Here is a 14,162-nt window from a genome sequence, read left to right on the forward strand (position 1 = left end):
AATTGTAATTTCATTGATGACTGGAGAAAGTTGGGCATTTATTATTATTATTATTATTATTATTATTATTATTATTATTATAATTATTATTATTATTATTATTATAATTATTATTATTATTATCATCATCATCATTATTACATCAATTTAGGAAGGCTCGACTTGTGCCGGTAACATAATGGGCAGACTCGTTCTAAGCAAGGAGTCACCCTCTTGATTATGAGACTATAGGTACATACAGTATATCTACAAATATTTACAGCAGAAATAATTACAATATAGACATGTATACAATAAATATGCACAGATGATGTCGCTAAACAACTTCTTATCTCCCCGTTTTGGGAACCTGTTCTTCAGTATTACTGGAACTGCGGCCTGGAACTTCATGTTGTTCGGCGTAAGTCAGAGGAAAGGTCGTTCCTAGGAACTTTCTCACAATGTGGCAAGTGCTCAGGAGGGTGGCTTTCTGTAGTTCAACGTATGTATGATGATGCTGGTTTAATGCGGCCAGAGAGCTGTGCAAGCTTTTTGGAATAACACCGGTACATGATATTACTATTGGAACTGTGGTGACTGATTCTAGTTTCCACAGGCGTTGTATTTCTATTGCCAGTTCTGTGTATTTTGATATCTTTGTGGGTGTTGTCGTTTGCAGACTGGAGGTGTTTGGACAAGCAATTTATATAAGGGATGCGGATCTTTTTGATTTATCGATTTATTCCGGAGATAGTAGGTTCGAACCCCACTGTCGACAGCCCTGAAAATGGTTTTCCGTGATTTCTCATTTTCACACCAGGCAAATGCTGGGGCTGTACCTTAATTAAGGCTACGGCCGCTTCCTTCCCACTCCTAGCCCTTTCCTGTTCCATCGTCGCCATAAGACCTATCTGTGTCGGTGCGATCCTTTTGGGGATCATTGTAAGTATCTAGGTGTTAATATAAGGAAAGATCTTCATTGGGGTAATCACATAAATGGGATTGTAGATAAAGTTTACAGATCTCTGCACATGGTTATGAGGGTATTTAGGATGTAAACGAGAGGGCATATTAGTCTCTGGTAAGACCCCAACTAGAGTATGGTTCCAGTGTATGGGACCCTCACCAGGATTACTTGATTCAAGGACTGGAAAAAAATCGAAAGGAAAGCAGCTCGAATTGTTCTGTGTGATTTCCGATAAAAGAGTAGTGTTACAAAAATTTTGCAAAGTTTGGGCTGGGAAGACTTGGAAGAAAGGAGACGAGCTGCTCGACTGAGTGGTATGTTCCGAGCTGTCAGCGGAGAGATGGCGTGGAATGACATTAGTAGACGAACACTTTTGAGTGGCGTTTATAATAGTGGGAAAGATCACAATATGAAGATAAAGTTGGAATTCAGTAGGACAAACTGGGGCAAATATTCATTTATGGGAGGGGGAGTTAGGGATTGGAATAACTTACCAAGGGAGACGTTCAAAAATTTCCAATTTCTTTGAAATCATTTAGGAAAAGGCTAGAAAAACAACAGATAGGGAATCTGCCACCTGGGCGACTGCCCTAAATGCAGATCACTATTGATTGATTGATTGATTGATTGATTGATTGATTGATTGATTGATTGATTGATTGATTGATTGATTGATTGATTGATTGATTGATTGATTGATTGATTGATTGATTGATTGATTGATTGATTGATTGATTGATTGATTGATTGATATATAAGATTCTTTAAAGTGTCACGTACGTCTTTTTCAAGAACACACAAAAAATAAGTACAGTTCAATGTTTCAAGGTAATTTTATTTTTTTCATTAAATGCACATTGATAAATAAATAAATAAATAAATAAATAAATAAATAAATAAATAAATATTACAGGCTGCAATGTTCTCATTTCAATGCCAAAACTGCTTCTGCAACTGTTCTTGCAGCTGCAAATGCTTCCTTGGCTGTTGGAACAATGTACTGGGCTGGAAGAACAAATCCGTACCTCCCTCTATCTCGTAATTCTACAGTGTATGCATACTTCACTCCAGCTGAGCCCTTTGCCCAATCATCTGAACCTCCTGAAAATAGAACAATATATTTCAAAATCTGTAGAATCTTTATTCAAATATCGCTCAGCAATCATGCTACCAGAAGGAGAATGCATTTTGAATTCAATGAAATACAAAATATGGCCTATTCAGCCCTTCTCATTCATACCACCAGGAAGTAAAACAGCCTTAATAAAATATACCATACAATTCTGTATTAAAACTAGATCATAACAACACTGAAATTATAGTGATCAAGAAGCTGTTTTTGACATATTTAAATTAAATGTGAAATAAATGAAGTTTCCAAACATAGGACTATTTGACAATAGTGAATGGTTGCAAATAAAGGCATGGGTTAGAATTTAAAATGTAATTATGATCAGTGAGAAGCGGTAAACAAGAATGTAAAGAGCCTGTGTGACAATAGGAATGTACCTTTAAAGGTGGTAAAGTGCACACAAAAGCACTATATTGTAAAAAAGAAATAAAGAGATTAATATTAGAAGGAAATAGAGTTAGAATAGTTGTGGAAGCAAGGTGTGATTGAGAAAACTTACTAGGAAATAAAATTTAGCACGAAAGAAAAGTCATCTAAGAATGACATGATGCCAAACATAATTAGCAGTCATATGAATTTTAGAGAAAAATGGCAGGATATGTATAAGTAATTTAAGATAGAAACAGGTTCCAGGAAGGACATTCCAGTGACCATTAATTAAGAAGGTGAGTGTGTATGTGAGGACTTAGAGAGAAGACACACCACACTATCTACAACCGCTCTTTTGCAATCCCTGCTGCTAATTCCCTCCCTCCCGGCATTAGAGACGGGACTTCTCTTAACAAATTTATGGTGGACTGCCGAAGGTACTAGTTTGATCCATCAAACTGACTTGTGGAATGATCAAGGTATATATTTATGAGTGAATGGTCAATTATCATTACACATGGATTAGAATAATGTAATTAGAATTAGTACTAATAATGATATTTGCTTTACATCCCACTAACTACTTTGTTACGATTTTCGGAGATGCCGAGGTGTTGGAATTTAGTCCCGACATGAGTAGGTGGATTTCAGCACCTTCAAGTACCATCAGGCTGAGCCAGGATCGAACCTGCCAAGTTATTATCAGAAGGCCACCGCGTCAACCATCTGAGCCACTCAGCCCGGCATTAGAATTAGTTTCAGAGCTACTGTAAATGGCGAGAATTTGTTCTACTTACACTGACTGACAGAGCAAATGCAACACCAAGAAGGAGTGGTCAGAACTTTATGCCAATTGCAGGGTAGACTGACGTCACTGAGGTATGCTCATGATGTGAAATGCGCCGCTGTGCTGCGCACGTAGCGAACGATAAATGGGACACGGCGTTGGCGAATGGCCCACTTCGTACCGTGATTTCTCAGCCGACAGTCATTGTAGAACGTGTTGTCGTGTGCCACAGGACACGTGTATAGCTAGGAATGCCAGGCCGCCGTCAACGGAGGCATTTCCAGCAGACAGACGACTTTACGAGGGGTATGGTGATCGGGCTGAGAAGGGCAGGTTGGTCGCTTCGTCAAATCGCAGCCGATACCCATAGGGATGTGTCCACGGTGCAGCGCCTGTGGCGAAGATGGTTGGCGCAGGGACATGTGGCACGTGCGAGGGGTCCAGGCGCAGCCCGAGTGACGTCAGCACGCGAGGATCGGCGCATCCGCCGCCAAGCGGTGGCAGCCCCGCACGCCACGTCAACCGCCATTCTTCAGCATGTGCAAGACACCCTGGCTGTTCCAATATCGACCAGAACAATTTCCCGTCGATTGGTTGAAGGAGGCCTGCACTCCCGGCGTCCGCTCAGAAGACTACCATTGACTCCACAGCATAGACGTGCACGCCTGGCATGGTGCCGGGCTAGAGCGACTTGGATGAGGGAATGGCGGAACGTCGTGTTCTCCGATGAGTCACGCTTCTGTTCTGTCAGTGATAGTCACCGCAGACGAGTGTGGCGTCGGCGTGGAGAAAGGTCAAATCCGGCAGTAACTGTGGAGCGCCCTACCGCTAGACAACGCGCCATCATGGTTTGGGGCGCTATTGCGTATGATTCCACGTCACCTCTAGTGCGTATTCAAGGCACGTTAAATGCCCACCGCTACGTGCAGCATGTGCTGCGGCCGGTGGCACTCCCGTACCTTCAGGGGCTGCCCAATGCTCTGTTTCAGCAGGATAATGCCCGCCCACACACTGCTCGCATCTCCCAACAGGCTCTACAAGGTGTACAGATGCTTCCGTGGCCAGCGTATTCTCCGGATCTCTCACCAATCGAACACGTGTGGGATCTCATTGGACGCCGTTTGCAAACTCTGCCCCAGCCTCGTACGGACGACCAACTGTGGCAAATGGTTGACAGAGAATGGAGAACCATCCCTCAGGACACCATCCGCACTCTTATTGACTCTGTACCTCGACGTGTTTCTGCGTGCATCGCCGCTCGCGGTGGTCCTACATCCTACTGAGTCGATGCCGTGCGCATTGTGTAACCTGCATATCGGTTTGAAATAAACATCAATTATTCGTCCGTGCCGTCTCTGTTTTTTCCCCAACTTTCATCCCTTTCGAACCACTCCTTCTTGGTGTTGCATTTGCTCTGTCAGTCAGTGTATATTATAATAATGTTTTCGGGTTAGTTTAAGAGTTAATGACTTCCTGCCTGTTATTATTATTATTATTATTATTATTATTATTATTATTATTATTATTATTATTATTATTATTATTATTATTATTATTATTATTATTATCATCCATTGTTGTATTATTTAAGTTGTTAAGAGCTTCGGACCTATGGGAGTAACGGAGTCCCACTCCCATTTGACAGGCGAGGGACTCCTTGGAAACAACTTGGCGAACAAAATAGAATTCGATGGGGAGCTCTGAATATTAACGGGGCTTATATAAGAAAGAAAGTAGAACTGGCTGAGCCAGCAAAGGGGATGCATCTGGATGTACTAAGAGTAAGTGATATTCGGGTAAGGGGAGATAACGAGGAAGAGATAGGAGATTATAAAGTGTACTTGACGGGTGTTAGAAAGGGAAGGGCAGAGTCTGGGGTACGGCTGTTTATCAGGAATACTATTGCACGCAACACAGTTTCTGTTAGGCACGTAAATGAGTGAATGATGTGGGTAGATTTGACAGTTGGAGGAATTAGGACGAGAATTGTCTCAGTGTATTCAACATTTGAGGGTGCAGATGAGGACGAAGTTGACAAGTTTTATGAAGCATTGAGTGACATCGTGGTCACGGTCAACAGCAAGGATAGAATAGTACTAATGGGCGATTTCAATGCAAGAGTTGGAAATAGAACTGAAGGATACGAAAGGGTAATTGGTAAATGTGGGTAAGATATGGAAGCTAATGGGAATGGGAAGCGTTTGCTGGACTTCCGTGCTAGAATGGATTTAGCAGTTACGAATACATTCTTCAAGCATAAGGCTATTCACCGCTACACATGGGAGGCTAGGGGTACCAGATCCATATTAGACTATGTCTTAACCGACTTCGAATTCAGGAAATCTGTTAGGAATAAATGAGTTTTCAGGGGAATTTTTCGATGACACAGACCGCTATCTGATCTGTAGTGAACTAAGTATCTCTAGGCCTAGGGTAGAGAAAGTGAAATCTGTCTGCAAACGAATAAGGGTAGAAAATTTTCAGGACAAGGAAATTTGACAGAAATACATGGATATGATTAGTGAAAAGTTTCGAACAGTAGACAGTAAGCAGGTTCAGGATATGTAAAGAGAATGGGTGGCATACAGGGATGCTGTACTAGAAACAGCAAGGGAATGCCTAGGAACATCTGTGTTTAAAGATGGAAAAAGCCGAACATCTTGGTGGAATGATGAAGTGAGAGGAGCTTGTAAACGTAAAAAGAAGGCTTATCACAAATGACGTGAAACAAGGGCCGAGGCAGAAAGGGTTTTGAACGTAGATGAACGAAACAGAGCAAAACAAATAGTTGTTGAATCCAAAAGGAAGTCGAAGGAAGATTTTGGTAATAACCAAGAAAGGCTAGGTCAAGCAGCAGGGAAACCTTTCTGAACAGTAATAAAGAATCTTAGGAAGGGATGGAAAAAGGAAATGAACAGTGTTTTGAGTAACTCAGGTGAACTCATAATACATCCCAGGGATTCTCTGGAGAGTTGGAGGGAATATTTTGAACATCTCCCCAACGTAAAAGGAGATCTTCCTGGTGGTGTTGCGAACAGCCAAGCTCATGGGGAGGAGGAAAATGATGATGATGAAATTACGCTGTAGGAAGTGGAAAGGATGGTAAGTAAACTCCATTGTCATAAAGCAGAAGGAATAGATAAAATTAGACCTGAGATGATGAAGTATAGTGGGAAAGCAGGGATGAAATGGCTTCATAGAGTAGTAAAATTAGCATGGAGTGTTGGTAAGGTACCTTCAGATTGGACAAAAGCAGTAATTGCACCTATCTATAAGCAAGGGAACAGGAAGGATTGCAACAACTATCGAGGTATCTCATTGATTAGTATACCAGGCAAAGTATTCACTGGCATCTTGGAAGGGAGGGTGCGATCAGTCGTTGAGAGGAAGTTGGATGAAAACCAGTGTGGTTTCAAACCACAGAGAGGCTGTCAGGATCAGATTTTCAGTATGCGCCAGGTAATTGAAAAATGCTACGAGAGGAATAGGCAGTTGTGTTTATGTTTCGTAGATCTAGAGAAAGCATATGACAGGGTACCGAGGGAAAAGATGTTCACTATACTGTGGGACTATGGAATTAAAGGTAGATTATTAAAATCAATCAAAGGCATTTATGTTGATAGTTTGGGCTTCAGTGAGAATTGATGATAGAATGATTTCTTGGTTCAGGGTACTTACAGGGTTTAGACAAGGCTGAAATCTTTCACCTTTGCTGTTCGTAGCTTACATGGATCATCTGCTGAAAGGTATAAAATGGCAGGGCGGGATTCACTTAGGTGGAAATGTAGTAATCAGTTTGGCCTATGCTGACGACTTGGTCTTAATGGCAGACTGTGCCGAAAGCCTGCAGTCTAATATCTTGGAACTTGAAAATAGGTGCAATGAGTATGTTATGAAAATAAGCTTTTCGAAGAATAAATTGATGTTAGTAGGTAAGAAATTCAACAGAACTGAATGTCAGATTGGTGATACAAAGCTAGAACAGGTCGACAATTTCAAGTATTTAGGTTGTGTGTTCTCCCAGGATGGTAATATAGTAAGTGAGATTGAATGAAGGTGTAGTAAAGCTAATGCAGTGAGCTCGCAGTTGCGATCAACAGTATTCTGCAAAAAGGAAATCAGCTCCCAGACGAAACTATCTTTACATCGGTCTGTTTTCAGACCAACTTCGCTTCACGGGAGCCAAAGATGGGTGGACTCAGGATATCTTATTCATAAGTTAGAAGTAACAGACATGGCAGTAGCGAGAATGATTGCTAGTACAAACAGGTGGGAACAATGGCAGGTGGGTACTCGGAACGAGGAGATAAATGCTAATTTAGGAATGAACTCAATGGAAGAAGCTGTACCCATAAACCGACTTCGGTGGTGAGGTCATGTGAGGCGAATGGAGGAGGATAGGTTGCCTAGGAGAAAAATGGACTCTGTTATTGAGGATAAGAGAAGTAGAGGGAGAACAAGACGACGATGGTTAGACTCAGTTTTTAACGATTTAAAGATAAGAGGTAGAGACCTAAATGAGTGCACAGCCATAGTTGCAAATAGAGGACTTTGGCGATGTTTAGTAAATTCACAGAGGCTTGCAGACTGAACGCTGAAAGGAATACCGGGCTTTAATGATAATGTATGTATGTATGTATGTATGTATGTATGTATGTATGTATGTATGTATGTACGTACTATGTAGGTACGTATAGTTGTTAAGTGTAAGAAAGGACCCAGACCCATAATTTCTCCACCAACAAAGACGACATCTAATTTAATCTACACCAGATGAATGGGGAGTAGCTATAACAGCCCCAGCAAAGGGTGAGAAACATTGAGTTAGAGTCCTGCAGCCAGACCCACCGCGCTGTCCGCGCAGCACTTCAAACCAACGGGCTCCGGCAGCCCAGCCCGTGCAGTGCCTTTCTCTTCTGACGCGGCAGCGTACTGGCCCACAGTACTGGGCTCATACAGCCCACCGCAGTCCACCGCACTAGGCGGACTCAGTAGAATAACCTTGAGTACTTCTCCACAGTAACGTGTGCGCCGTGCACGAGGTGTTCACGTCACACTGCTATTCGGATCATTCACTCTACGAATTTCCGTACGCTAATAACATACTTTAAAGTAGGCTAATCGCATTTGGAATTTAAACGGTAGAGATTTCTCCTGAACTGTAATAATAATAATCATAATAATAATAACAATAATAATAATAACAACAATTGAAAACAAACAGAAACTTTGTTATAAACTAATATTCATTTGCAATCAAGTTAACTGAAAATGAATCTAAATAACACGAAGCATATTTATAGGACTTCATTCGCGTTTACCTCAAAATAAAATACAAACAGAAATGACGTGCAATATGCCAACAAAAAACCTGAACATAGCTTTTACTTAGTGTGCGTAGTTTATTAGTCATTGTTAATGGTGGTGGAGTGGAATTACTGTGAATGAAAAGAAGAGCATCAGCAATTGTCTGGTTGTAGAAGAGAATGAAGCCCGCTGAACTGAAATTTCTCTCTGAAGCTGAACTTGATGCTTGCATACATATTACTTTCTTAGCGATCTAGTGAAATTTTGAATAGTTTTGTCCATTTGTTCTCCAATAGGACATTATATCGATTTTCTCCCATTCCACAATTTTGCTTTAAATATTTTTCCAGCTCATCTGTTGGAATAGGCGCATCATGAACGTCAGTCCACGAAGAGAACTTCATTACTTTGGCAGGTTGTGGCATAGTCGTGGAGTCTGATGACACGGACACATTAGAATGCTCGTCATTCAAGCACACCTCGTTCATCGTAAGTTTTTAATCTAATCATAAAAAGACAAAATCAGCCCGACTCCTGTAATCCACAGTATACTAATATAATAAAGAGAGAGCGCATATCTGGAATGTATATCTGGAGGGTAAGCTCAGAAACTAATGGACCGATTCTAAAAATCCTTTTACTAATGTAAATATACATTATCCCTGATAGACAAGGGCTGTATTTTATTTTCAAAACAATTCGAGGTGGGGGGCGACGGGGGATATAAAGAAATAATAGGCTAATATAGGCGAAATATCGAATTTGTCGTGCAAGGACGAGACTAAGCTCATTTTAAGCCCATTGACCCGAAGAACAAATCTCGGCAAGCCCTACGGGCCCGAAAACCATGTTTTAAGGCCCTTAAACCGACCGTTATGGAGATTTTGGTGCCACACTACCCCTGCTCTCGGAATTGGATAAGGAAATGAACTCCCGTAACCATGGCAACGCCAGCTCCAGGATTCTACCAACATTTGTACACATAATCCCTGAGCATATCTACAATATATCTCAAAAACTTGACATATTACAGACGTGAAGTGGTATTTATAATCTCTTTTAAAAATAAAGAGAGTTGTATTATTTTGTTTTCGGAAAAGACACTGAAGTGGGGGGGGGAGGACTGAAATGTGGGTTGGCGTGAATTCTTAAGATGACCACTTCTACAGTATATCTCAAACACTTGACACGTTAGAGATGTGAAAATTGATATTTTTAATATTTTTAAAATAAAAAACAGGCATATTTTGTTTTTTGAAAAACCACTTTACGTGGTGGGGGGGAGTGTAAAAGGGGCTGAAAAGGGGGTTGAATTAATTTTATTAGGGTACTGATCTCTCAAAAACTGAAGTTGTTACAGACGTAAAAATTGGTATTTAGAGTCTCCTTTAAGAAGAAAGAAATACGTCTTCTTTTGGTTTTGGAAAATGAAATATTAGTTGAATTATTTGTATGAGGATACTTATATCTAGAAAACCTAAAGATGTTGCAGAGGTTAAAATGGGTATTTGAAATCACATTTTAAAATGAAAACCACTCATTTTTGGGGGTAAAATTAACTTCGGAATAGGGGGGGGGGCGTTGAAATAGGTGTTGAATTCTTTTCATGAGGATGCAAATATCTCAAGAACTGAAGATGTTACAGCCGTGATAATAGGTATTTGGCAGCTCCTTTATCAATAAACACGTATTTTTTGTTTTCGGAAAAACCACTTAAGGGACTGAAAAGAATTGAAAAAGCAGGTGAATTTTAAAAATGAGTACCGGTATATCTACAGCAGAGCCATCCAGCTATTGCGCACCGAGAGCGGCAGTCGGACTAGCGAAGAGACCTGAGACGGACGATGTTCGGACCGCGCTGACTAGATACGTACGTACAGTCATGCGTCCGACGGCTTTTGTGGGTTTGTTGACATCACATTGATAGGGCTGTTTTGCCATAACAAATGTACTGCATATACAAATCGAAAGGTACTTCGATGTGTGGAATATGCAGGAAACGAAATCAACTGTTAAGTAAACAATACAGTAATGTGATTTATTCAAAACTGAAATTTGAACATATCTGGGAGGAAAATTCAACAAAATTTTACCAATATGAACAGGTAGTAGAGCCCTCGAGAGACATTTGTTCAGTCAGTTTTACGAGCTTTTACTTTTGGAGCAAACAATCTTCTCCAAATTGAGTAGGCCTACAATATTTCTGGGTACAACTATTCTTAAACAATTGCGCAAATTTCTATCGCTCATCGTTGCACGATGTTTACTTTTGGTAAGCTTAAGAACCGAAGAGAAAGGCTCACAAATGTACGTTGAGCCGAACATTGACAGAACTTTACCTGCATGTTTATATAAAAGGGGGTATTCTTCTTGCGGAAAGCCGCTGTAAAATTCTCCTGAACTTCGTGACATTAGAAAGCGGTCCTTAAGAAGAACATTGCACTGTAGTTCATGCAACTCTAATTGAAATATCTGTGGAGCACTGTCTGCACTAAGAGAAAATGGTCGAAAAAATACATCTAACACCGCTTGGAGTTCTGATAATTCTGAAAATCTCTTTTCAAACTCATCTTGTAATTGGCGAATTACCTGCAAGTACTCATCAAAGTCAACACCTTATTTCACTGTTTCAAGCAATGGAAAATGTCCTGTGTTCCTTGCATGCAACTGTTTTTCCCACAAAATCAATTTTCATTTCAACGCTTGAATTGCTTCCACCAAATCGCAGATACTGTGCTTTTCGCCCTAAAGCGAAGTGTTCAAAGTATTCAGATTGGCAGTAATGTCAATTAAATAGACCAAGTCCGCCACCCAGTTAGGATCACGCAAAAGAACTTCGGACCGCCCTTTCATGTCATAAAAAGTATCTATTGCATTCCGCACGCAAAAAACTCGATAAAGCACCTTCGCCTTGCTCAGCCATCTTACTTCAGCATGGTACGGGATATCCGGATACTCCGCTTCGATGTCATCCAAGAACTCCTTGAATTTCTTTCTTTTTCTTTTTTTCTTTTTGCTATTTGCTTCACGTCGCACCGATACAGATAGATCTTATGGCGACAATGGGACAAGAAAGGCCCAGTAATGGGAAGGAAGCGGCCGTGGCCTTAATTAAGGTCACAACATTTGCCTGGTGTGAACATGGGAAATCACGGAAAACCATCTTCAGTGCTGCCGACAGTGGGGTTCGAGCCCACTATCTCTCGATTGCGATCTCACAGCTGCGCGCCGCTAACCGCACGGCCAACTCACCCGCTACTCTTTTAATTGACGGTGCGTGAATCCATGGGAGCGAAGAAAATTTACCATTCACAAAACTGTTCCCATTACGTCTTTAAGCTTGGCGACTTTTGCACAGATTCCCTCCTGGTGTATAAAGCACTGGATCGCCGCCATTAAGGTACTACCGCTCTCAGCCATTTTTGATTTTACATAGCTGAGGAACCCCGTGCGAAGACCACGTAAAGCATGAGCTCCATCCGTCGTTACACTCGTCAACGCTCCCATTTTAGTCCCATTGACTCAAAAACAAACTCTACTGCTTGGGAAATATCGAAACTGGTAGTGGTGTCTTTGACAGCTACCAAGTCTAGGAAATCCTCGGTGACCCGAAGATCGTCATCCACCCCTCGAATGAAAATAACGAGCTGAGCTGTGTCCGCAATGTCGCTTGATTCGTCGAAGGCGATGGAAAAGGATGCAAAATGTGCTGCCTTCTCCATTAATTGCTGTTCCATATCAACGGCCATTTCGTCTATTCTGAGAGTCACAGATTGAGGAGAAAAAGAGATTTTAACAAATTTTCAACTAGCTCCATAGGACAAATACATGCCGCCGCGTCCATTAGTCACTCCTTGATTATATTCCCTTCCGCGAAGGGTTTCCCAGCTTTGGCAATTCGCAGCGAACATTTGTAGTTTGCTCGTAAAACTGGTCCACCAACCACACTCTCCTCTATCTCCTGTCAGGCAAGTCACAATTTTAGTGTTCTTCAGATAATTCAATCATTTCTTCATTCCCGTTTGTAAACAAGCGTTCAAAAATTAAACCAATAATACTTACAGAACAGTGGCGCTTGAAATTTTCTTTCAATTCTTCCAACTTCAATTGGCGACTGACGTCTGTCAAATCACCGTAATCATCCCTGTGGCTGGCACTGTAGTGCCTTTCCAAATTGCGTTAAAAATACATTAAATCTCGGTGGTACACTAAAAATTTGGCATGTCCTTTATAAGCTGTACAGAAAAATGAAATTTCCCATTCTACTTTAAAGGCTGCTGCTTCACCACTCCTTCTTTTTCTTTTTTTGTATGATGTCCAGTCATGACAACTGCGAAACTGATTTAGTTACACCCAGTCAACAAAGCGTATTGGGCTACACTAGCTACTGATGGATCGGCTGTTCGCTTCGGCGTGGTGGGCAGACCGCTCGTTCAGCCAGCCAAGCTCCTCCCACCACTATCGAAACTACCTTCCCTCAAAAGCGCTCGGAGCACTGGCTTAGAGCGCGACTGAGCGCTAGCGCTCGGGGAGCGCCGTTTGGATGGCCCTAATCTACAGTGTATGTCAAAACCTTTACATATTACAGACATGGAACTTAGTACTTGGAATGTCCTTTAAAAATAAATAAACATGTCACTCATTTTTGTTTTCGGAAAATCCACGTAGGTGGGGGTGGAGGAAGGGCTGAAAAAGGGGTTGAATTATATTTATGCGGATACTTATATCTCAAAACCTGAAGATGTACAGATGTGGAAATATGTATTTGTAATCTCCTTTAAAAAGAAACCTTTTTGTTTTTTACTTGAGAGAAGACGTTCTCACGTGTACAGTTCTATGTCGCATGGTCATCTCAGCCCCAAAAGGCAATACCACACACTTGGTTTACAAAGAGTTTCTGGGGTAAATGAAACTCAATTTTTCTGTGAGGTTTTATACTTCAGGGATTTTCAGACAATGTCTTAGTACAGTGCCGAGGAACGAGTACTTTTATCAAATTACGAAATCCACGCGAGAAGCCGCGGGTAACTGCTAGTGTGTACATAACGTTCACTGCAGATCGTACAGCACACAAAATTAACGTATTTCCCATCACCGTCAACTGCAGGCTTGAATACCAACCAAATACGACTTTTAAGTTTAGGATCCGGTTCAGAAGTCTTGTATTATGCGGTTTTTAGTTCGTTTGTTATTTCTTTTTTTTTTTTTTTACTTCACGATTTTTGCCACGGTTTCCTTTCTTTTGGAACTACAGTCCACATTCGCTTCCGATAACAGGATAGACGGATAAGTCAAACTGAAAACCACAGCAAATTTGATTGGCTCCACTCGACCGTAATGCAACGCACACTGCTGACACGCAGTACACTGTACACATTGAAGTGGCCAGCCCATAGAACTACCACAGCGTTGTCCTTGGCTCACCGCATACGAATGACAGAGCGCTGGCCCAGACCGGCCCGTGCGAAGACATCATGGACTTAATATGTTCGAGCCTTTCAAAGCCCATTGCAGCCTGCTGCCGAAGCAGCTCATGGGCTGGGCCTCTTTGCACGATTCTGCATTGAGCAGATAATTATAGGCCAGTCACCTTGACATGTCTTGCGTGTTGTGTTCTGGGA

The 14,162-nt window shown here is 41.5% G+C and overlaps 1 protein-coding gene across 1 annotated transcript in view; it reads right to left on the reverse strand.

The window, feature by feature from the left end:
- Positions 1–1,812: 1,812 nt before the first annotated feature.
- The window catches only part of LOC136863448 (carboxypeptidase B), a 59,873-nt gene continuing 47,523 nt past the window's right edge, over positions 1,813–14,162 (reverse strand). Inside the window, exon 6 of the mRNA XM_067139854.2 lies at positions 1,813–2,047. Coding sequence (XP_066995955.2) covers positions 1,872–2,047 — 176 coding nt within the window. The 3' untranslated portion in view covers positions 1,813–1,871. The remainder of the gene's footprint in view (positions 2,048–14,162) is intronic.

This window comes from Anabrus simplex, chromosome 2 (genome assembly GCF_040414725.1).
Source record: "Anabrus simplex isolate iqAnaSimp1 chromosome 2, ASM4041472v1, whole genome shotgun sequence".
NCBI lineage: Eukaryota > Metazoa > Arthropoda > Insecta > Orthoptera > Tettigoniidae > Anabrus > Anabrus simplex.